This window comes from Pimephales promelas, chromosome 10 (assembly GCF_988280905.1).
Source record: "Pimephales promelas chromosome 10, fPimPro1.hap1.1, whole genome shotgun sequence".
Classification (NCBI taxonomy): domain Eukaryota; kingdom Metazoa; phylum Chordata; class Actinopteri; order Cypriniformes; family Leuciscidae; genus Pimephales; species Pimephales promelas.
Genome location: NC_142778.1, coordinates 29,109,757 through 29,134,389, shown reverse-complemented (window position 1 = coordinate 29,134,389; position 24,633 = coordinate 29,109,757). Strand labels below are relative to the sequence as shown.

The 24,633-nt window shown below is 37.0% G+C and overlaps 3 protein-coding genes and 2 non-coding genes across 7 annotated transcripts; 3 read left to right on the top strand and 2 right to left on the bottom strand.

Annotated features, from left to right (window-relative positions):
* The first annotated feature begins 280 nt into the window (after window positions 1–280).
* arl2bp (ARF like GTPase 2 binding protein) lies at window positions 281–3,448 on the top strand. Its single transcript, XM_039693011.2, has 7 exons — window positions 281–549; window positions 821–890; window positions 971–1,032; window positions 1,245–1,351; window positions 1,452–1,537; window positions 2,208–2,304; window positions 2,509–3,448. The coding sequence occupies exons 1-7, from the start codon at window positions 429–431 to the stop codon at window positions 2,614–2,616; spliced, it is 651 nt and encodes a 216-aa protein (XP_039548945.2). The 5' UTR covers window positions 281–428; the 3' UTR covers window positions 2,617–3,448.
* Window positions 3,424–10,088, bottom strand: pllp (plasmolipin). Its single transcript, XM_089116420.1, has 4 exons — window positions 9,957–10,088; window positions 6,826–6,999; window positions 6,620–6,724; window positions 3,424–4,133 (listed from the first exon to the last, which is right to left on the bottom strand). The coding sequence occupies exons 1-4, from the start codon at window positions 10,086–10,088 to the stop codon at window positions 4,026–4,028; spliced, it is 519 nt and encodes a 172-aa protein (XP_088972546.1). The 3' UTR covers window positions 3,424–4,025.
* Window positions 10,001–24,059, top strand: tgm2l (transglutaminase 2, like). Of its 3 annotated transcripts, none has more exons than XM_039693007.2 (13): window positions 10,001–10,141; window positions 17,436–17,612; window positions 18,223–18,453; window positions 18,995–19,113; window positions 19,748–19,876; window positions 20,089–20,266; window positions 20,862–21,000; window positions 21,228–21,331; window positions 21,428–21,670; window positions 22,351–22,617; window positions 22,711–22,871; window positions 23,270–23,406; window positions 23,534–24,059. In XM_039693007.2, exons 2-13 carry the CDS (start codon window positions 17,498–17,500, stop codon window positions 23,709–23,711), a joined length of 2,001 nt encoding a protein of 666 aa, XP_039548941.2. In that variant the 5' UTR covers window positions 10,001–10,141; window positions 17,436–17,497; the 3' UTR covers window positions 23,712–24,059. The 3 variants fall into 3 exon arrangements, with proteins under 3 accessions (XP_039548941.2, XP_039548942.2, XP_039548940.2); XM_039693008.2 differs by lacking the exon at window positions 10,001–10,141 and adding an exon at window positions 12,155–12,265; XM_039693006.2 differs by lacking the exon at window positions 10,001–10,141 and adding an exon at window positions 15,976–16,308.
* On the bottom strand, window positions 11,002–11,084 carry trnal-cag (transfer RNA leucine (anticodon CAG)). Its single transcript has one exon. It is a non-coding gene; the product is annotated as a tRNA-Leu (tRNA).
* On the top strand, window positions 12,004–12,086 carry trnal-cag (transfer RNA leucine (anticodon CAG)). The gene has a single exon. It is a non-coding gene; the product is annotated as a tRNA-Leu (tRNA).
* Window positions 24,060–24,633: the final 574 nt, after the last annotated feature.

Genomic DNA, 24,633 nt, shown 5'->3' with positions numbered 1-24,633 from the left:
GGGGGACTATCCACGATTCATTGTCACTACACACGATACGTAGTTGGATTTTTGTATTACGATATATTGTTACATAACACAATTGAACTAAAGCCTACAGTACTCCTAGATTAGTTTAAGCCATAGCTACCTTTGACGATAAAATTCGCAGACAACAGGTGTCTCACTTTCCGACGCTCCTCGTGATTGTTAGGCATTTCAACTTTTAAGAGAAATTCTTGAATTTTAACATAAAATGCAAAAGAATTCTTTTTTTCGCAAATGCAGGATAAGTACAGTACAAATCGTGGCGGTAATGTACTGATCGAGTAGTGAGTGACAGTTGTCGTAAAAACATTGATGATGACAGGAAGTGGCTGAAAAAAATCTTTTTGAGTAGCCACCATATGGTAGCCGAACAGTCCTGTGTCTCAAAGAGGCGGAACTAAATGAAAGGAAAGTTGTTTCTACCGGAAACATTTCGAACAAGTACGCGTTCTCCCGTTGCCGTGGCAGCAGCGACTTCAGGAAGAACGTTGGGGCTATTTAGGATGGATTCACAAGAGACAGGTGATTAATTGTTTTAAAATATTAATAAACGTGCGAATTGAAAAATCATCGACTCCCGTTTGGTTGTGCACTGGCGTCTTTAAAGTTGCAGTGCGTCAGCCATGAACCTGCTCTACAACCAGCTAACGTTAGCTTGCTGAAATCTGGCAGACTAGTTTCATGATTGCCATCATGTCTGTCGCGACTGTTCGCCGGATATTTAAAATTTTAGCTGTGCTTTTTGTAACGTTATTTACACTTCTTTATCTCAACTTTTTTTGAAACCCAAAAGATCTGCTGAGTGGTATCGAGAACATAGTTGACATGCAGAATTTGGAAGAAGAGGACTTTGCAGTTTCAAAGTGAGTTATAAAGATTGTTTTCTGTGAAAATGCTTACAGCTTTATCAAATTTACACATCCATAATATTTTGTCCCTTCAGATCATCAGATGCTGATGCAGAATTTGACATGGTAATTGGGAACATCGAGGACATTATTATGGGTATTCATCTATTATTTTATTAAATCACTTATGACCATAACTTTAAATCATGAAAATAATCTAGTAGAATTCATCTTTAACAAGACAAAAACATGTCCCAGAATTTATGTGGAAAATGTGCTTTTAGTATATATAGACATATGGGTTTGGGTGAAATATGACCTAGTTATCATGAAATTCACCAAGTTGTAACTAACACATTTTCTCCACAGAGGATGAATTCCAATATCTTCAGCAATCTTTCATGGAGAAATATTACCTTGAGTTTGATGAGTCCGAGGAGAATAAGCTCAGCTATACACCTATATTTAATGAATATGTACGTGATACTTTTGAGTTTTTATATCATACATTTGTGACCCTTGTTGAGATGGAAATATTAAACTGTCATTTTTTTATTTATTTTTGTGTGATTTCAGATTGAAATTCTAGAAAAGCATCTGGAACAGCAGTTGGTAGAGCGAATTCCTGGATTCAACATGGATTCCTTCACCCATTCACTTAAGTACGGCGAATTCACCAGCTGTTCTAAACCCGAGTATAATCCTCAGGCTTAACAGTGACTGTCAATACATGTATGTGTATAAATACAGTCCCATTCAAAAGTTTGGACTGTTCTATATTATATATATATATACTGTGTGGGTATATATATATATATATATATATATATTATTTATATTAAACTTAACCATACAGAAAAGACTAGAGCAACCTATGCCATGTGCCCATAAATATGATCATGTAATGTGAGGGACCCCCATCCTAAAACTTGAAAGGCAGATATATATATTTCAAGTATAATGTCCCAGTTTTTACTATAAAAAATGATATTACAAATATGTATAAAATAATATTTGGAAAATATTTAGCTTCTATCACTTTACATCATTAGTTTTTTATTTCTGGACAGATAGATGTATTATTTATTTTAATTTTTTATTATTTATATATTTAGTTTTATCTTATTTATATATATATATATATATATATATATATACACACACACACACACACTGTTTTTGCAGCCCCCTGGACCAGTTTAAAAAACTCTGCTCTAAAATGTTTTATTGTAATACACATAATTTACCACTAGATGGAGGTATTTACATGAGTGACTTATACTTAGTGACTTTTACCTGATGATTTGTAATCCTTTTCTCTTTTTCAATTAGACAGCACAAAGATGAAGTGTCAGGTGACATACTTGACATGCTGCTCACTTTCACTGACTTTATGGCCTTTAAAGAGATGTTCATTGATTACAGAGCAGTAAGTAAAAAAACCTGTTCTTTTCTTTAAACTTCAAAATACAGGATGTATAATGTAAAATAATGTTTATTCCGATTCTTCTACACTTAAGAGAAATGCTGTTCTGCTTAATTCACTTTGGCCTACTTTTCTACTACCATGAACAAAACCTATAAATGTGCCAGTAGTCTGTGGCAGAAACTCATTTTCCCGTTCTGTTTATAGGAAAAGGAGGGTAGAGGATTGGACCTTAGTACCGGACTGGTAGTGAAGTCATTAAATTCTGCTTCAGCTTCACCTCTGACCTCCAGCATGGCTTCACAATCGAGCTGAACCATTAAAACTGGGGATTTCATGTATTTCTCCCCTTTATAAAATGAATATACATTAAAACTTCCTTTCCGACTCATCCCAAAACGAACATTAATACTAAAGTGACCGACGACAATCTTTGTTCATGTTTAGAAGTAAGATTGAGATTAACCGTCAGCTCATTCAATGAGACTCTTTTAACAGTATTCTCATGATCTGTCACTAAATCCACCCAGTCTGGATTAGTTTTTCATATCTTGTTTTGGCCTACAGTGCAGCAAAACACTATTTCTGTTTCTGACCAAGTTGATGTAGAAAGTTTTAATGAGCCTCAACATCTCAAAGCTGCCATTGCATACTTTCACACAAGAACCCCTCCATTTTATATATCATTAGATTCCAAAATAATTCCTTTCACTTGACAATCAAAAAGGGCTTTTCATTAAAAAAGTATTATACAATGTGCCTAATATGACAACATTTCTGAAAACCCCTTTTTAACATTCACAAGGCTTGAAGATTCCCCAGGTGAAATATTACATTATTAAAAAAATATATATGTTTATACAATTACCAGAAACAATGCAAATAAATTCGTAGGTGTTCCATGCTTTTTAATGTGATGTTGAGTCCATGTTTTGGATTTATCTCATATATTGTGAAAGTGAGCTTTTTAAAATAATATATTTTGTTGATGTATACAGTGCAAATTTCATCTTTTTTGCTCCCTTGTTTACATACAATGTGTTGTTCCTACTAGATGAACGTTGTGTAATTGTGTATATTTGTTTATTTGTATATATAGAAATATTTGAGCCCGAGAAGAAATAAATACAATTTTTCTTTAATCATATTTCATCAAAACAATGAATCAATTTCGTTCTCAAGCATAACTGTACAATATTGCAAGAACATATTTGTGCTTAGGTTGGTAAGATTTTTTTTTAAGTTTTTGAAGGATTCTACAATGCTCAACCATGGATGTTTGGTCAAAAATACAACAAAAACAGTAATCTCGCGGGGGGAAAAAAACATTTAAAACAACTAAAACAGGATGTAATACCTGTGATGGCAACATGGTTGTATTTGTTTTTCAGGTTTCTTTGATTAACAGAAAATTCAAAAGAACAGCATTTATTTAAAATAGAATTGTTTGTTACATTATAAATGTCGTCACTTTTAACCAATACCGCCGTGTTGAATAAAACAAAAAAACTTATAGACTCCAAACATGCTGCACGTGCAGGTGGTGACTCTCACTACACACAATGTCCATCTTACAAACCATCTTGCAATTATGCTGGCCACCGTTATTCTGAAGGGTTGTCGGACGTTCCTGAAGAGGATTTTCAGCAATACCAAATCATCCGAGTATTATCCTCTAGTAAGTGTCCTCACACGGAGTATGACAGTGTTAATCAGAGGATGGTCTACACAGGCACTGTACTTCCCGCTGCGTTTTGCCCTTCACCCCTCCAGCCCAAATAGGCAAAGTAGCTGCTAGCTGCATATAACAGGGTCACCACTATGGCAAAGAACTGCAAGAAGAAATATATTAAGAAAAATTAAGATCTTACCAATTTTACTCAAGTCTAAGATGAAGTTTCACAAAATAATAATTATATATAATACCAAGTTAATAGGGTCCAAAGAGCATACATGCAGGTTGGAAACAAAATCAGTATGAGTAAATATAACAGAATTTTCAATTTTGGGAGAACTAACACTTGCCGTAATACAAGCTAAACCCCAGATAAATGATTTCAGGGCACAATTCTCTTTTACATTTATGAATATAAGCAGTCATTGAGAAGATATGTAGTTTTAAAGATGCTGTAATAATTTAGAAACTTTAGGGTGTTTTCACACCTGAAAGTCCGCACCAAGGTCCAAACCAAAGTTCACCTTTTGAAACATTTTATACTTTCAGAAAGTTTTGGTATGGTTTCACACTGCAATTTTGCGAGCGCACTAAAGAACTTTACGTGACATACTTGTGTCCTGTCATCATTTATGTGGCTGCATCTTGACCATATCTTAACATTGATTGGTTTTGTAAATGGATGGGCGTTTGATGTCAGCGTGTTGTCAATTCACCCTCAAAACCAAGTGGAAGTTAAGTAGGTAGAAATGGGACATTTCTCCAGAGTGTGTTTGTGAAGTTTTAGCACAAAATAGCCCACAGATATTTTTATATAGCATGTTAAAATTTTGAGCCTGGCCCTTTAAATGCAAATTAGCTGCTGCAGAGGGCGGGGTTTCAAGAGCTCCTGTTCTTAACAGCTGCGATTACAATTAGCGTACCTCATGCAGACACAAAGATGGAGAGACTCAAGAAGAAGTGACAACATGTAGAATGCAACAGGACGTCTCTGAAGGGTCAGTTGATGAATTTATGTTGCTGATGTGAAGTTAACTATATTCAATTAGGATATTTTGTAAATCGCTTATATAGGAACTGTTGTGAGATGCACACAGAGTGAATTTCTATAACATGTGAAAAGATGGATGCTAAACTTTGAGTTGACTCACAAATGTACTCTTATTCAACAACTTTTCTTCTCAACATGGACTGTCTTCCCCGGGCGTTAATTTTTTTCCCCCAGGATGGTAGGGGGAGGTAGGCCTACGTACATTTTTTTCACCTCTGATTGGTTAGAAGGGCTCTCCTCTGATTGTTCATTTGATTTGGCCGTGAAACGTCCTCTCTTCAGGTGGGAAGTTGCACACAACCTGTAAACCTACCCATCACACACACACACACACACACACACTAACCAGACCCTTAAAACTACTCATCACACACACACACACACACACACTTACCCAAATCAAATAACCAATCAGAGGAGAGACCTTCTAGCCAATCAAAGGCAAAAAAGACTGTCCCTTCCCCTACCCATCCTGGGGAAAAAAATATCACTCCCGGGGGCGGGTTTATGTACATTTTAAGGTTGGTGATGTCACTAACCAGGGAGGAATGTCATGTAGTCCCTACCAGCCGTTAGTTGTAGTCCTTTTCTTTCAAAGCAAATATCTTCCTTTGCTTTGAACTTTGTAACTTTGAGCATTTTTTATGCTCAAACAGCAACATTTCACACTAACTAAAGTTAGAATGGTGAAATCATACTTAACCAGCCCTTTAAGCTGTTAACCTTTACACATGGAGGAGGTATAAATTGTGATTACACTCCTCCACTGTAGAGAAGAGTGGGGTTGTCATGTGCTTGCTCCACATTTTAATCTGGACTCTGGCCCATGTGGTTTTTAAAGCCCAAATAAAACCATTATACTATACCAAAATACTACTCAACAGAACCTTGCTTTTAAACTCATCTGACAGTTTCACATTTTTACCATCTCCTAAAACCCTTTTATTTGATCTATAATACTGTATTGAGTAATGAAACATGCTTTATACAGTTAAATTGAAGGCCTTGCTTCAGATTAGATGCTTTGGCAAAATTTAGTAAGAAGGCTCTCAGGCTCACCAAGGCTGCATTTATTTGATCAAAATATTATAAAACATTGTTACAATTCTTTTTTTTTTTTTAAATAAACGTTTTTATATATTTATATATTTTAAATGTAAATTATTCATGTGATGGCAAAGCTGAATTTTCAGCATCATTACTCCTCAGTCTTCAGAGTCACATGATCCTTCAGAAATAACTCTATTATGCTGATTTGCTGCTCAAGAAACATTTCTTATTATCAGTGGTGAAAACAGTTGTGCCGTTTAATTTTTTTTGTGTGGAAACCAGAATTAATTTTTTTCTTGATTCTTTGATAATTAATTTCTTTAAATAATAATAGAAATAAAAAAACTCGTACTAACTCATACTTTTATAGGTAATTTGTTAGGTCTTGACATCTTAATCACCTGACCTGTTATCAGTGGGTGCTTTAGATACACCTTACTTTACTTAAGAAATGAGGTGTGTAGTGTACAGTCAGACACACCTCTTTCAGGACATTGTGTGTGACTGTGTGGAGTGTGAGTTCAAGAGATGTTTTCACTCACTGCAGAAGTTCCCAGATGACCACGGTAAAACCATGGAACGGATGCAGCATTAGCCAAAAAGGCAGTTAGATATAGAACAGCTGCGACTGAGTAAAACACCATGAGCTAAAAGGAAGAAAGGGAGACATGATTACAAACTTGATTTTTATCAACAAAGTCTTGATTAAAATATGCCATCTCCTCTATGAGACGAGTGAAAGTCTCACCACCAAAGGCCAGGGTATTGAGGGTAGACTCTGATGAAACCTCAGCAATAGTACAACCAACAGGGCGATGCTCAAAAGCCACAGAGTCACGCTGACAAGCATGACCCAGACATAAGCAGATGCAGAGGAGAGTGGAGTACTGGCGATCAGTGCCCAAACCAGTAATCCAACAACCTAAACAGAGGATGATATAGGAAAAATACGGTCGCTTAAAGAGATAATCCACCCAAACATTTTTTTTTATTGTCTGTCCTTACAACAAAGTCAGTGGAGTTTAAAAAACAGCATTGGACCCTATTGACTTTCATTTGACATTGGCCAAAAAAACCTTTTTCCAAATGATCTTCTTTTGTGTTTCAGAGAAGAAAGCAAGCCATATATGTTTCAAAAAGACACAAAGGTGACTAAATGATTGCAGGATTTTAATTTTGGGGGAAACCTGTTAAATCAAGAAAACCTTTAGTTATAATTTTTAGTGTATTTTCACTATGGCTTTTCTAAACGTAAAGGCGTTTTAATTAATGTTGATGACATACTATATAGTGATTGAGTGTGAATCATCTTGGTGATGGTCATTAGATAACTTACACTCACCGGCCACTTTATTAGGTACCCCATGCTAGTAACGGGTTGGACCCCCTTTTGCCTTCAGAACTGCCTCAATTCTTCGTGGCATAGATTCAACAAGGTGCTGGAAGCATTCCTCAGGGAGTTTGGTCCATATTGACATGATGGCATCACACAGTTGCCGCAGATTTGTCGGCTGCACATCCATGATGCGAATCTCCCGTTCCACCACATCCCAAAGATGCTCTATTGGATTGAGATCTGGTGACTGTGGAGGCCATTTGAGTACAGCGAACTCATTGTCATGTTCAAGAAACCAGTCTGAGATGATTCCAGCTTTATGACATGGCGCATTATCCTGCTGAAAGTAGCCATCAGAAGTTGGGTACATTGTGGTCATAAAGGGATGGACATGGTCAGCAACAATACTCAGGTAGGCTGTGGCGTTGCAACGATGCTCAATTGGTACCAAGGGGCCCAAAGAGTGCCAAGAAAATATTCCCCACACCATGACACCACCACCACCAGCCTGAACCGTTGATACAAGGCAGGATGGATCCATGCTTTCATGTTGTAGACGCCAAATTCTGACCCTACCATCCGAATGTCGCAGCAGAAATCGAGACTCATCAGACCAGGCAACGTTTTTCCAATCTTTAATTGTCCAATTTCGATGAGCTTGTGCAAATTGTAGCCTCAGTTTCCTGTTCTTAGCTGAAAGGAGTGGCACCCGGTGTGGTCTTCTGCTGCTGTAGCCCATCTGCCTCAAAGTTCGACGTACTGTGCGTTCAGAGATGCTCTTCTGCCCACCTTGGTTGTAACGGGTGGTTATTTGAGTCACTGTTGCCCTTCTATCAGCTCGAACCAGTCTGGCCATTCTCCTCTGACCTCTGGCATCAACAAGGCATTTCCGCCCACAGAACTGCCGCTCACTGGATGTTTTTTCTTTTTCGGACCATTCTCTGTAAACCCTAGAGATGGTTGTGCGTGAAAATCCCAGTAGATTAGCAGTTTCTGAAATACTCAGACCAGCCCTTCTGGCACCAACAATCATGCCACGTTCAAAGTCACTCAAATCACCTTTCTTCCCCATACTGATGCTCGGTTTGAACTGCAGGAGATTGTCTTGACCATGTCTACATGCCTAAATGCACTGAGTTGCCGCCATGTGATTGGCTGCTTAGAAATTAAGTGTTAACGAGCAGTTGGACAGGTGTACCTAATAAAGTGGCCGGTGAGTGTATATTTTATGATATTATTATATCATATTTAGAATTGGAAGTATTGATGTATGTCCTCAGGAATGTTTTCACAATCACAGTTATACTTTAAAAATAAAAAATAAAAACAAGTACAGAAAATGCCAATACAGAAATATATTTTTTTATATGAAGAGATGGTGTCAATGACATTCATTTGTACAATGAATATCAAAAGTTCATGATGTATTATTCATCTGATGAAAGTCTCAGATTTCAGGCTGTGTCTGACACAAGATACCAACAAACAACAATTGTGACTTGCTCCACAGAATAAAGACTAAAAACAGACACATCTCAGGTCAAATATTCACTAAAGCTCAATATTATTGCATTTATATGTACTAATTCAACAATGATTACATAAGTTATGTCTTTGTTTTGAGGGAAGCATTTTATTAGGGTAATTGACCCAATAAGCGGTGATTAGATAGATAAGATCAACTTCTTAAAGGGTTAGTTCACCCAAAAATGAAAATTCTGTCAGTTTTAACACACCCTCATGTTGTTCCAAACCTCTATGTGTTTATTTGTTCTGTTGAACACAAAGGAAGATATTTGGAACAATGTTTTAATCAAACAGATCTCATTCCCCATTGACTACCATAGTATGTATTTTTTCCTACTATGGTAGTCAATGGGGAATGAGATCTGTTTGATTAAAACATTCTTCCAAATATCTTCCTTTGTGTTCAGCAGAACAAATAAACACATAGAGGTTTGGAACAACATGAGGGTGAGTAAATACTGACAGAATTTTCATTTTTGGGTGAACTAACCCTTTAAATACTGATATTCAGAAATGTTTATTTTATAATTTAATTAGTCATTTATGTTTTCTCATAGTCAGATAAATATTTTGCTGTATGCTTTGTCTTGATAGTTGCATGTCCATATGTACTGCTGAATCTAGTTTTAATATTTCTAAATAACACAGCGACATAGTTCAGTGAAACACACCTAATACAAGTACCAAAATGTAAACATTACATTTACCTATATGCAAACTCTGTGTAAGCATGCAGGACTGTGTGTGGTAATAAATCTAACACTGGCAAAATATCCTAGTTGTATGGATCATTATGACCATAATCCATTGTACATGGGCCTGGTTAGTTTCGTCTCAGACAATGTCTCAGTATTTCAATACTGGAAACCCAGCATTATGTCTAAAGAATGAAGAAACAGCATAGAAAAGTGGGTGTGAGTGTATGAAGGGAGAAAGATATAGTTTTCAAAAGCAGAGTAAAAAACACTTTGTATGATAAAGCACAGAAAATGTAATTGACATGTTTTCCAACTTACAATCTCAGCCAAAAGAAGAATACCAGGAATGCCCTTAATGAAGTCGATGTCAACACTCGATGGGATTCCATAACTTCTTTGAGGTTCTTGAGAGCTCGTCTGAGTGCTGACCTTACCAGGAAAATCTGCCATTTCTTCTCAGTAAAAAAGAAAGCCTGAAACTGAGTGGAGACAGACCAGAACAGGTAATGCAGGTGTTGTCACTACCTAGCAACTTGGTTTTCTCTCTTTCACCCCCTCTCTCTCTCTCTCTCTCTCTCTCTCTCTCTCTCTCTCTCTACCTACCTCTGCACACCTAATGTATTTAATGTGATCATGCAGGTTAGGTGGATACATCTGTTTGACAAAGTAATAAATAACTTCAGTAAGGATAATAAAAGTGAGAAACCTCTCCCTTCCTCTTATAAAAAAGGAAACAGCAGGATAGCAAACAATAAGTTACAATTAAGGGTTAAAAACCTTAAATCGACATACTCATTGACAGAAGAGGATATGTTGCATGTACACAAGTATTACAAGTAAAACAAATTAACACAATTTTACACACACATACTGTGTGTACAACACCGTATATATATGGTCGTGGTGGACTTTGAATGTTAAAGCTACCCAACAACAGTGCAAAATTTGTTCCTGTAGCTATTGAATCTTATCACTTTTTCAACATAGAACGGAGCTTTTAAAACAGTATAATTGAAAGTAATGGCTACTTTTAACAATCATAACATTCGTCATTTAAATATGAAACTGTTTATTATGTACAATACTCTTTCCTATACACAAAATTCATTGCACTCCTTGCTTTGAAACTCACGTTATATACAACAGTTAAAAAACAATTCTTTAACATATCGTGCACTAACCTGCAACAGTCCTTTCTGTACTGTTCTCGTTGACCTTAGGTCATTTTTAGCCACTTTTCTGCAGTGGAAAGTTGTAAAACTGTTGTCGTTTATTTTTGCTGGTATCTACTCTCTGTGAGGTATGAGACAGACTTTGGTCCCTGGAGAACCATCCAGTTAACCTTTTCACCACAAAAAAAGGTTGTCAGAAGTGGGATTCGAACCCACGCCTCCAGAGGAGACTGCGACCTGAACGCAGCGCCTTAGACCGCTCGGCCATCCTGACACTGTGAGATATGTGTAATTTTTGGTGGACTAGTGGTGGTGACCTAATTTTTCTCTTGTTGTTTTTTAATGAAACGGTTAAAAACAGCCATACAATTTATATTATATCCAGCAATGCTTCACTCCAATATTATGAAGGTGCAGTCTCGGAGCCTGCATCTACAGTCCCCCAGCAGACAGACCCTCGTTTTTTGAGACAGCTCCTCCTGCTGTTCGAAAGATCGTATTACAACCGCACACAAATGCAATTGAAAACAATAGGATGCAATATTACGGTCTCGTTTTATTTAGTTATCCAAATAAATATTTGCGTTCCCTGCTTAATGCATGTGCCAACAAAACTCATTGTTACTGATGGAAGGGATACAATTACAAATTGTACTATCTTCTGAAAAATAGTATGTGATATTATATTGCTACAATGTTTTATTTTTTATCAAAATATTTTCGGGGGGAAGAGGGCGAAAAAACATAAATTAACGGCTCAAATTTTGTTACAAACTATCTTTACAAATATTAAATGGACTTCATATGTTGTATCTATGAGCTAACGTAGTTTGATTAAAAAATAAATCAAACGAGTAACGTTAGGCTACTACGATTCGATAAAATGAGGGGTCTGAGAATGCGGGACTCTGGGTGGGGGACTGTAGATGCAGGTCTCCGAGTCTGCAGCTTCATACTACTCGCTTCACTGAATCCTGCAAACTGTCCTTACTTTTGGTGTTATAGAAATGGCCACCCTAGATGTCACAGGATACACACACACACACACACACACACACACACACACAAAAACATTAACACTATGATGTAGTATATAATCTACATAACATAAATTGTATGGCTGAAACAAGAAAAAAATGAGAAAAATAAAGTCACCACCACTAGACGGCGAAAAAGCCGCCACACATCTGAGTGTCAGGATGGCCGAGCGGTCTAAGGCGCTGCGTTCAGGTCGCAGTCTCCTCTGGAGGCGTGGGTTCGAATCCCACTTCTGACAACTTTTTTTTTTTGTTTAACTGGATGGTTTTCCAGGGACCAAAGTCTATCTCATACCTCACAGAGAGTATATCTCAGCAAAAATAAACGACAACAGCAAAGTTTTACATCTGTCCTCTGCAGAAAAGTGTCTAAAAATGACCTGAGTCAACGAGAACAGTACAGAAAGGACTGTTGCAGGTTAGTGGATGATTATATGTTAAAGAATTATTTATTAACTGTTTGCTCACAACTGGCGACGGTATCTGCCCTATTAGCTTAGCTCCTCCCTTCAGTAACTCAGTCCGTTTATATAGCTTAAGTCCCTCCCCTTCCGGTTAACCACCATATTTCGGAAAATATTGTTTGGTAGTCAATTGCGAGAGACAACAAATATTTTGATCTCGTTTGAATTGTGCCCTGAATTACACATATGATGTTTGTCAATTTAAAAGATACATTTTAAAGTAAAGAAAGTCGCAGTCTGATGTAAAACCGTTGAGGTATAAGACTGTGAAAATATGTAATTACAAAGACTACAAACCCCAAAGGAGCACATTTTCTCTCAATGAATGTAGCTAACTTTACTGAGGCTAATGTATGTCATTGTTTCTATAATCTTACGTTATATTCGTAACGTTACGCCGTCATACCTGAGTGTTTTGTACCAGACCGCACACACACAAGCAGTGGATCTTGTTCGTTGTTTCGCTTCCCGGGAGATGTAGTTCATTGAGCGATTTTCACATAAAACTAAATGTTACTCTTCTGTTTTATGACAAACTGCGACGTTTTTGACTTTCGGAATTATTTTTTAAATTGACAAACATCATATGTGTAATTCAGGGCACAATTCAGACGGAATAAAAAGATAAGTTGTCTCTCGCCATTGACTACCACACATATTTTTTTCCGAAATAAGGTCCCATGAGCCGGAAGCGGAGGGGCGGGACTTAGTCTCTCTATTTAGCAGCAACATTCAAGTAATAAATATATTTTTATTGAAGCTACTAAAGTTATTCAATCAAAAGCAGTGAGTAAATTAAGTTAATTTTTTCTTTTGTTCGATTCAAATTAGCACCATGTACACCACTGCTGTCACTTTAATACACAGATCTAATATGCACATTGGGAAAGAGAACTTAGTTTAATAATCACGGGACACGTTTCTGTGCGTGTGCTTCGGATGTGTGCCTCAGAAAACAGGAATGTTTTTCTTTCCATTTAAAAATGGAATCATCAATTACAAGACGGTATAATAAATGATCTGTGGGGTATGTTGAGTTGAAACTTCAGACACATTCTGGGGACACATGATATTTATAATACATCTTGTAAAAAGGGCCACTTTAATGGTGCTATATGAAACTTTTCTTCTAAAATGAATCCCTTTTTTATTGCCTGTGTGTGAAGGGGTTGTAATCACACATTACAATGATTCACTTGTTGGGTTTTGCTATTAACTCTGAAGGCCAGTGTTCCTATTTATATGTGAAGTCTCCGGGTCAGATTTTCTGCGAAACCAATTGGATGTGACGTGTATGCGCGCTCCCGAGCCTCTCTCCTTTTTATATATGACGGCACTGCAGCGTACGACATGGAGTCTGATAACACCAAAACACTCCTGCCTCCAGCACAACACAGACTCCAACACAAACTCCACATAAATATAAAAAACTAAAATGAATCTGCTGAAGCTCGTCAGGCCAAACGTGAATCGGATCGACTTAGGACGAAAACACGGATCAACATCGGCAGAGTGTTTGAATTATGGAGACCTCTGCTATTTTTATTGTGATAAATTACAAGTTTTCAGATATGCTGAAATAATGGTAAACTAATGAAATAGCAAGGTAAACTACAACATATGAGACATGAAATTAATAGAAAAGACTGTTCCAGGATAGCAAAAAGTAGGTGCTTTAGGATGTAACTTTTATTTTATGTACTAGATCTACTGTCTAACGTCACTCATCCACTACTATCATATTGTTTATAATACAGATTTACAGACATGTTCTGTACAGTAATGTTACTTCCAACGATCTTACTGTTACACTGAAATTGTTCAGTCTAGTTCACTAACTGTTGTCGTTATCATATTATACATTCACCTATGTTGATATTGCTGATTGTAAAAGATACACAAATAGTTAGTGAAATGCCTTATGTAGATAACACCACAAATGTAACATTATCATGTTACGAGCATGGAGCATTAGTTCAACGTCAAGCTGATAAAAGTACCATATTATTGTAACGTTTCTGTGGAAGTTTACATGAGTTTCCAGCATGTTCTGTGATGCTTTCTCCGGTGTGTTCGAGAACTCTTGTAAAAATTGGTTGCAATCTGAAACATCACCGATAGAGGCCTCTAAAAAATACATATAGCACCTTTAATACTTTATGAGTTTGTATTTGAAGAGTTATGCATAAATATAAAATCCATTTAGAATTGAAAACTTCAATTCAAATAGGAAAACTACAAAAAAATATTATTTGTAGGAAAAATAGGAAATTCTGTCAGTGGCAAAAGAGAATCATGGCGTTTACTGTAAACTCAGCATGTGGAACAATAAGGACAAGTAAATAGTTTAGTTTTTTTAAACAAGGTTTTAGCAATAATTTTTTACTTATTCAGTAAAAAAACACTTTTCAGATTGTTCCAATGCCTCTGCATTGGTTTCCGTACAGTAGAGGTCTGACAGATTACAGTAGTAAGACTATGCGAGTTTCCTCTGAACCTTCCTCTTTCTTTACATTCATTCATTTAACAGAATCTTTTACTAGTATGTTCCTCACTTGTGTGACGATAACTCTTTGATGATTCATCAGTTAGAGCGTAATGTGAAATTCAACAAAAATCTCTGTACATAATCTTTGTGCTTGCTTTATGGAAGAGGTGGTGTGGGTCTTTTTTCTGAACACTACCCTTTCCGACATTCCTCATCTAAGTGTCACACACATGCTTGTTTTTTTTATGTGTAGGTGTGGTATGGTGTTGTTGCTTCCCATCATATCAGCAAGACAGAGACCGTTCTGTGTGCCTGTGTAATCAAAAAGCACTGTAGTAATGTCACAGCATGGTGAGAATCCACTGCCGCAGAGGTCATTGTTCTTCCAGACAATACAGCAGACACATGACTTTATTTTGGGAAAGAGAATTCTAAATGATCTATGTGACTCCCAGTTGTTAAAAGTTTAATGCTGTCATAACATCAGTGAGGGAGCTTAATGGAATTTAATTAACTCCACAAATAGTAGGGAAATTTCTCACAAAATTATGTCACAGGTTTTAGTTGCTTCCGCAATATGACTCTTTGACCCTTATCTGACACGTCAGGCATTTCATGCCAGTGCATTACACTTTATACATTATAGATAATAATATATGTGAAACTGTTATATTGTGCATGTGACGGAGAGTTTGTGGAGGAAAGGATTTATTTGAGTGGATTAAGTCTCTGAAAATATTTGATGACCCATTTGCCTTCATGCTGTTGAACATTGAAATAAAACTGAACTAAAGTCAAATGCCTGATTTTCATTTTTTATGCCAGGAAAAAGTTTAGCCTTATTAAATCCAACATTTGAGGCCTTCACATGACCCAGAAACACGTGTTAATTCAATTTTTCTTTTCTCCCATGGTTAAATAGGAAACTTACAGAGGAATTAAAAATAGAAAGAAACTGACTATGAGTCCGGAAAATAGAGGTGTGGAGTAAATCTATGAAATATTATGGAAGTGTCATCCAACCATCAGAACTTCTCTTTTTAACAAAGGCCCCTGTGTGTAACCCTGGCCCTTACGCAAAACAGAGTGCTTCCAGTAGTGACGTGTTTCCAGAAATTACGCTGGTTGTAGTAAATTCCCTAGCCTTCATCCTTTTTCCACAGAGGCAGAGGTAGAGCTATACACACAAATCACTGTCTTTAGTACACAGCACTTCTGGCTGTTTGAGGATCTTGTATGTGTGTGTGATGTCAGAGATCATAAAGGCCAAGTGTGAGTCAGGGTGTGTCTTTTGCAGAAAGAAGGACAGTCAACTTTTGAGACGGTGGGGCGTCAGGGGGCGTGGATGATCTTTCGTTATAAAACGGATCCTAAAAAAGCAAAGGTATTACAGGGAAGACAGCTAACTTGGATAAATTTACAGAAAACGTCAAGAGCAGGATTTTACAAAGCCTCACCGATCACTTACAAGAAGTGTTAGACTTAATCCATCAATGGCCAGGCATAATGGTAAGAGAGTCACTTTAATGTTCTGTCACTTATATTTGTATTATTAAGTTCAAAGTATATTCATGATTCAGAGCAATAATAGTGTAACAACTGTTACACACACTTGCATTTTAAATATAATATGTTTGTTTACTAATTAATTACTGTCAAGATACTGATGTTATAAAAACGGTGTTTAAAGTGCATTCAAGAGTTTTGCCAAGAGGGCTGGAATGATATTTTTTCATTAGTGGAGGAAACTGCAGGTTTTAATTTATATTCCACTAATGTGGTCTTTCTACCCTGGTTAAAATGAAAAGATTATTACACAATTTCAATAAATATAATTTCTCAAACAGCTAAATTATAAGATGCTAAAGGTCCAAGTGAAATATTCATGGTGGCAATACTTCTGTTGGCTGTGTTTCATGTTGGGCAGGTGGGTTAGAAATGCTCTGCATTGTTAAAATAAATATGGAAACGGACCACTGACTTGTTGGCAGACTAATATTTTATTTGGTCCAGTATCGGATCTCTTTGTGAGGTCTGAGCTTTATAGCCTCATCTTGGAAAGCGAAAAATAAATTTGCATGCTACAGTAGTAACATTAAAAGTAAATGTAGCATCAGGGCTCAGGTCAGGGCTGCGTTTCCCAAAAGTACCGTAAGAATAAAAAGTTCGCCTTTTTAAGAACTTTTGACTTTTTGTGGAAGTTAACAACTTGCTTACCTTTGATTAGAGCCTATGAGAGCCTTAGATCTTAAAAAAGTCTTATTCATTTTATTTTGTCATAACTTTTCTGTCCCACACTTTTAGACCCCAATATACATACAAAGATAATGTATGCAAATATAATGCAAGTCAATACTGGAGTTATATCAGTTAAGATTTAAAACCAATACTTCACTTAGAAGGAAATTAGGACATGAATCACTTCTTGTGTGTGAAATTTCCAGTGCATATTTCAAATTTGTCAGCAAGGCTGGAAAACAAATGTTGTCATCACTAAACTATACCATAATCAAAATATATATATATAAAATGTTGCATGCACCATTAGGCAACAGAGCATTTCAGAGGCTCACTACAAACAAGTGAATATTTAGAATATTGGATATAGTATATTTATTCATTTCTTTTGTGTCCAGCCATACAGAGTGACTTAGATCTGCAGTGTTATGAGAATAACCATGCTCACCGCACAGAGGAGATGGACATGGAGCGTCTGCTGGTGCGCAGAGGTCAGCCCTTCTCTGTAGTCCTGCAGTGTACTGAGCACATCCCACAGATCCCAGACCACCAGCTCAACCTCATACTACACCTGGGTGAGTAATCTGATGGAGAGAGTAACAGATTAAGCAGCGAGAAAGACAGATGGTTTACAGGATTTGGACTGCGGCTTGAACCTGTAATATTATCTTAAATTGATATGTACATTTGCCCCTGGTTTCACAGACAAGGCTTAAGCTAGTCCTAGACTAAAACGCAGATTTGAGCTGTTTTAACTGAAAGCAACTTGCACTGACATACCAATATCTTAAAATATGCACACCAGCAATGGTTTTTTTTCTTCTATTTTTGTAAACATGCCCTAATTGAACTAAGGCATAATCCTGGCTTAATCTAACTTAAGCCCTGTCTGTGAAACCAGGCCTTGGTTTGAAATCGACCAGTTTTATACTGCATTGCTATTATTTGTTCTCGTTGTGGATACGCAGGAGGCCACAAGAAGTAATTCAAACGTTCAAACGTCGTGTAAAAGTGAATTTTGCATAATAGGTGCCCTTTAAGACAGCACAATGCATCTTTTAACATGTGGATACGTATATATATTTGGAATTGATCCAATATATGTAATTGTTAGTTTCCACAATTCCATAATTTTTCAAAAGTATTTTTCAAAAGTATTTCTGTACATACGTTTGTGTGTTACAGGTAAGAATAATGAAGTGGTCTTGAAGGTTTCAGACTCAGAGCAGGATCATGGGAAATGGTGGTTCAGTCAGCGTTATGCTCAGGGTGAGGTGATGCTGACCCTCCACAGCCCTGCTGATGCTCCTGTGGGTCTGTACAGCATGACTGTGGTTTTGCTCTCGGCTGATGGGCAGATCCAGGAGCAAACCAAGCCTCAGACCTTCTACCTGCTTTTCAATCCCTGGTGCAAAGGTGAGTATTTAAAGGGATTCCTCTCCTGAAAAATCTAAATTCCCGACGTTGTCTCTTCTGTAAAACGTTTAATTTGTATTCTTCCATTTAAAATGGAAGATGGTAGATATTTTAACGCTGTGTGTAATGGACGTCCCTATTCTCATAGAATTAGAACAATTATTAAAACGTATGTAGTTCTCCTTTTAATAATCACCCTTGATGTGATCAAAATTCACCAGTTCTTTAAAGCCTTGTGGATTCTGATTAGCTGTCAATGTTTTACTTACAACGATTATTAAAACTTTATAGTAGGCTATAGTTAATGTCCTTGCTATTAAGTTAAATGTTTTTGTCTACTTAGATTCTTTATAGCTACACAAATTAGGATTAAAAATTGTAGTCTGCATGCTATCAAATGTTTTGCTAAGCCAAGAATATTCAAATTATATTTAAAAACATCACACTGAAAGAATGCTGTTATACAAAATTCTAAATAATTATTACATATGTGATCATTATGGGCTTACGCACAAATCTCAATTATATTTTCTTCATGTAGATGACTCAGTGTACCTTCCCAGTGAGGAACTGCTGCATGAGTACATTTTAAATGAAAATGGGATCTTGTACCAGGGCTCTTGGGATGATATCACCACTGTGCCCTGGAACTTTGGGCAGGTAATTTACAAATGCATTCACACGTGCTCACCAAATAAGATCCAAATTTATATAGTCCCTATGTGTTTAGTCAGTCTTGTGGTCAGTGCCCTCTCTGAGAAAGTGCCATGGCCTGAGATGACTGACACACAGTCAGGATTTATGGGTGATGTTGCATGGTGGTGGAATTCAGATGAGGCAGAGTGTGAATTGTGACAGATCGGTGGGAGGAGAACCGCATGTCTGCTGTGTAATCACTCTCTGTAGATGTAAAACATTTTAGCAACAATATCTGTATCACAAACAAGTGACTCTCAGTCTCCCCTTTCAGTCAGACAGAAATTGAAGGTCTTGGCGATCAAGAAAAACTCAATTCACCACATTATGATGGGCTTTCTCTGTAAAATGCAAGTTAGGCACTACAGACAGCATTTACCACAATAATCTCAATCATATAAACAAATATGCACATATAGGCGGATAACAGCTTCTATGGTTGTTTTCTGTGGTAACCAACAGCATGTCAGCTGCTTACTTTAACTGTATTTAATTCGCAATATTCCTTTAAGAAAACCTCTATACCTCTCAGCTTACTTTTTAACACTGATGCAAGCAAAACAAGATATTCATATCCTTGCATTTTCTTTTCAAACAGTTTGAGAAAGATGTGGTGGATATTTGCTTTGAAATTCTGGACAATTCGCCTGCTGCCATGAAAAACTCAGAGATGGACATTGTCAACAGAGCAAGCCCTGTTTATGTTAGCAGGACTATTACTGCCATGGTAAGGCATTTATTAACATTCTTTGTCATTCTTTGTCTCCACCTCTTTTTATAATCATATTTGCTCAGGCATAAATGACCTTTTCACTGAACTAAACTACACTATAAAAAGTGGTTTACTTTACATGATCACATAATCTGGTTTGCCAGCCGCCATAAAACTCTTAAAGAATAAGAAGAAGATGATTATGATCACATAATCTGCATTAATAGGTGAATGCTAATGATGACCGCGGGGTGGTATCTGGGCGCTGGGATGGAGAGTACAGTGATGGGGTGGCACCCACACGTTGGAATGGCAGTGTGCCCATCCTGAGGCGCTGGAGTGAGGGTGGAGGTCAGAAAGTACGTTATGGGCAGTGTTGGGTGTTCACAGGAGTGGCATGCACAGGTGAGGAAAAAAAGAATCGGTGTCACTTTTCTTTCCTGCTGCTGAATCTTTAGCAGCATGACAAAAGAAATCATATTTTACCTGAGTTCCGGGTTTTCTGGGTTTGCAGTGATGCAATAAAAAGAAAATGCCATCGAAATAGTGGGCAAAAATGTACAACGCAATCAGGGCAGCCGATTCACAAACAAATGACATGGTCCTTCTTAGTCGACCAAACGTATATAACGCATCAGGGCAGACCAATTCATGAACAAATATCTGGTTTCAGGTTTCTTTATGAATCAAAAATACAGTACCAGTTGGATTCATGACTGTTTGAGACGGTTCTTTTAGTAGTGAATCAAAACATACACGACCAGCAGTCCGATTCACAAACAAGTGACTCTTATGAGTCATTTTAATGAGTCAAAAACATAGTGCTGCTGAACACACTGTAGTCTGATTCCCGAATGAATGAGGCGGTTGATTTAGTGAATACTAAAATTCTTCTCTGAACTGAACTATCAGAGCAGTTTATGAATCATTTGCTAAATTCAGAATAGCGTACTAATGTTATTATGTCTAGCACGTGATCTGTAAATTCGCCTTTCCACAGTCCTCCGCTGTCTTGGCATTCCAACCAGATGCATCACTAATTACTCATCTGCTCATGACACCGATGCAAACATTTCTGTGGATTATCTCTTCGATGATCAACTTGAAAGTGTGTCTGAAGGAAGGAAGGACAGCATCTGGTAAGTTTTGATATTATCCACATAAAACGTACAGCTCTAAAGCCTGTCTTTCTGCATGACAACAGTTGTTTCATTTCTGTCTGTATTTATTTCTCCTAAGCAACTACAGGAGAAATATTTGAGACAACGTTGATACTTAATTAGAGCATACGTTTCATAAAGAATAACTCTAAGCAAAAACATTCTCCTCTGTAGTCACTGATCTGTAAGCTTCATCCTTTTTTCAGGAATTACCACTGTTGGGTCGAGTCCTGGATGAAACGTGATGACCTCCCAGAAGGTTACGATGGATGGCAGGTGCTAGATCCAACGCCTCAAGAAAGGAGTGATGGTAATCTTTCGTATAAGGAAGCTTTACTCCTTAAAGTGTAAAAAAAATGGAATATTAGTTTGACTACATCCTCTGACTGCTTCCATGTTCTTATAGGAGTTTTCTGCTGTGGGCCTTGCCCAGTCCGTGCAGTCAAGGAAGGAGAGGTGGGGTTGAAGTACGACACCCCATTTGTGTTTTCTGAGGTGAACGCAGATCTGATTGTCTGGATTGTTCATCCAGATGGGGAACGATCTCAAGTGTCCCAAAACAGTAAAACTATTGGACGGAACATTAGCACTAAGAGTGTGTATGGAGACTTCAGAGAGGACATTACTGCTAATTACAAATATCCTGAAGGTAATGTCCAGCAAGTCGAATCTATTCATTTGTTTCAACTTTATTGAAACACTCTTTAATAAACTAAACGAGTTTATGATCTATGACATCTCTTCTGATTTTAAATTCTGCATGAAACGGAAGTTGCAATAGTCATTTCTACCGTATTGTGCCATAACAAGAAAAAATGAAGGGCGAGACTTGATTTTGTCCATCATGAATTGATTGGATCGTTGGATCATTGTGGTTGACTATTGCTGTGAAGTCATGTGAGTGACATGTTGTCTTGCCCTCATGAGATACCTTAAAGACGTCATTGGAAATGTCATTGCATGTTGGAGGGGAAGTAATTTTGATTAAAGATTATGAGGGCACATTAATTTGAAAAAAATAATGTGCATGGATAAATCATAATAAATACTGTAATATTCAATTTAAAAAAAAACAAGAATTGTCCATTTTGATTTCATGGTGACTCTAAGGTCATTGTCTTAAATTCTATTTATTTAACCATTTATTTCTTTTTTTATTTATACTATAAATTACATCTCGATGATGCTGGCATAAACAAGAAAGACATTTCACCCTCGAGCTATTCACAATAAGACACATTGGCAAGAAAATCATTTTATGTATATTTGTCCTTGCAAACTGATTTTGGAATTTTTGACACTTGATATTTATCCTTTTTCCCACCACAGGCTCAATGAAGGAGCGACAGGTTTATAAAAAGGCAGGAAGACAAGTGGGCCGAGAGAACGAAGTCCCAGGACAGCTTGAGCTTTTCATCAAGCACGCTCCAGCTATACACGGGACAGACTTTGATGTGTTCATAGAGGTGTATAATGCTGGGAGGGAGGACACAGATGCACAACTCACAGTCACGTCGAACGCAATAACCTACAATAGTATCCACCGCGGAGAGTGCCAGAGAAAGACGTCCTCTCTTACATTACCAGCTCACAAAGGTAGACTAACAAAATTATGATTGCACATATGGCATCTGCAAACAAAGTTTGCAGTTAACAATAATTTCTCAATTATCTTACATCATTTTTTAGCTCATAAAGAAGTATTGCGACTTCAGTATGACCATTATGGGGCGTGTGTGTCTGAACATCACATGATAAGGGTCACAGCCCTCCTTCAACCCACTGAGCAAGACAACATCATCCTGCAAGAAATCAATATCCCCTTAAAAATGCCAGTACTTCATATCAAGGTAATTAATGGGAAAATTCGAAATTCTCTCATCATGTACTCTCACTCATGCCATCCCCAATGTATAAGACTTTCTTTCTTCATCTTTAGATAAACACAAACAAAGATTTTTTTTTGTATTTTTCTTACACACACCTATCATTTTGCTTCAATAGACATTGATTCATCCACTGGGGTCGTAGGCTCACTGTGTGTGGTTTCTCAAGCGTCAACTGAGCGGCACCTGTTCAATGACATTATATGGACAGTCGGAGATGGATTATTTTCCTAAAAATTGTCATTTGTGCTTATCTGAAGAAATAATGTTGTTTACATCTGGGATGGCATGAGGGTGAGTAAATGATGAGAGAGGCTTTACTGACCACTTTTGCTAATCAATGTTTTTTTTCTTCATTTCAGATTATTGGAAATGCGATTGTATCACGCAAATTGACAGCACACATCACCTTCACCAATCCTTTGCCTGTTAGTCTTCAAGGAGGCGTGTTTACCGCAGAGGGAGCAGGACTAACAGAGACCAGAGAAATAAAAACACAGTAAGTACTAGTTTTAGAAATGACACAAGTAAGAATTCTAGGATCCAGTATGAGTTTCCTAAAGTGCATCAGACATGATCCAAGACATCCAAGTTATGGTTGACTGTTAATATCTCTCTTTCTCTAGTGGAAAGATTGGACCTGGTCAAGGTGTGACAGTTAAATTCTCCTTCAAACCCACCCGTGCTGGCCTGAGGAAACTGCTTGTCGACTTTGACTCAGACAGACTGAGAGATGTCAAGGGAGAAGCCTCTATCATTGTTCGAACAAAAATGCGAAATATGAATGCTGTCACAGAAATCTAGACAAGCAAATAGAATTTAGAGAACCATAAATCATTTAGTGTGTTTGTAAATAATACCTTTAATGCACTATACTTGGCTTGCATACAGCTTCTTTGCTTGTTACGTTTTGTTTGCTATTTGTTTACATTTTGTTTACATGCAACATTTCCTTTATAATTACTTTATGAGCATAAATGATATCTTTGCATGCTTTCATACAGACATTGAATATAAAATCCACAAAAGCTATTTTTCTACATGTAAAATGCCCAGAAACAATTGTTTACTTTGTACTTTCTGGATTATGTTGTTGTTGTGTTTGAAATAAATGTTATGTAATAATAATAATAATAAATACATGCATGTAAATATGACTGTCAGATATATATTTTATATTTGCCCAAGTGTTCACTGTTTATCAATGTTATTTTAGGTTTGGCTATATTATAATCAGAGGTGGACAAAGTACAAAACTTCCTTACTTGAATGAGAGTGCAGATCCTACTGGTCAAATATTACTCCATTATAAGTAAAACAAAGTTGTAAAGACTGAGTTTTACTTAAGTAAAAGTACAGAAGTACTCGTTTTTATTAGTACAAAAGTATCAAAAGTAAATGTAATTGCATTGTTTTATTATTGTAATACTTACAGTATATGCCTCTGAATCTACAGTATGTATTGCCTGCCTACCCTCATATCCCTCATATCAAATTTATTTATAGAACACAGTTCCAGTAGTGGGATTGTATGTGAAATTAAATAAGTGCACATAACGTCCACAATGTTTTCGGACACCCAAATGGCTGTTCCCTCAAATAGTTTTGGAACAGGCTATTCCTTGTTTAAAGTGTTTTGGCTTTTTAATATAGGCTAGCCTACTGTTATCTATAAGCTAGTGTGCTCCAAAAAATGACAAAATTCGCATTTAGAAGACCAAATCCA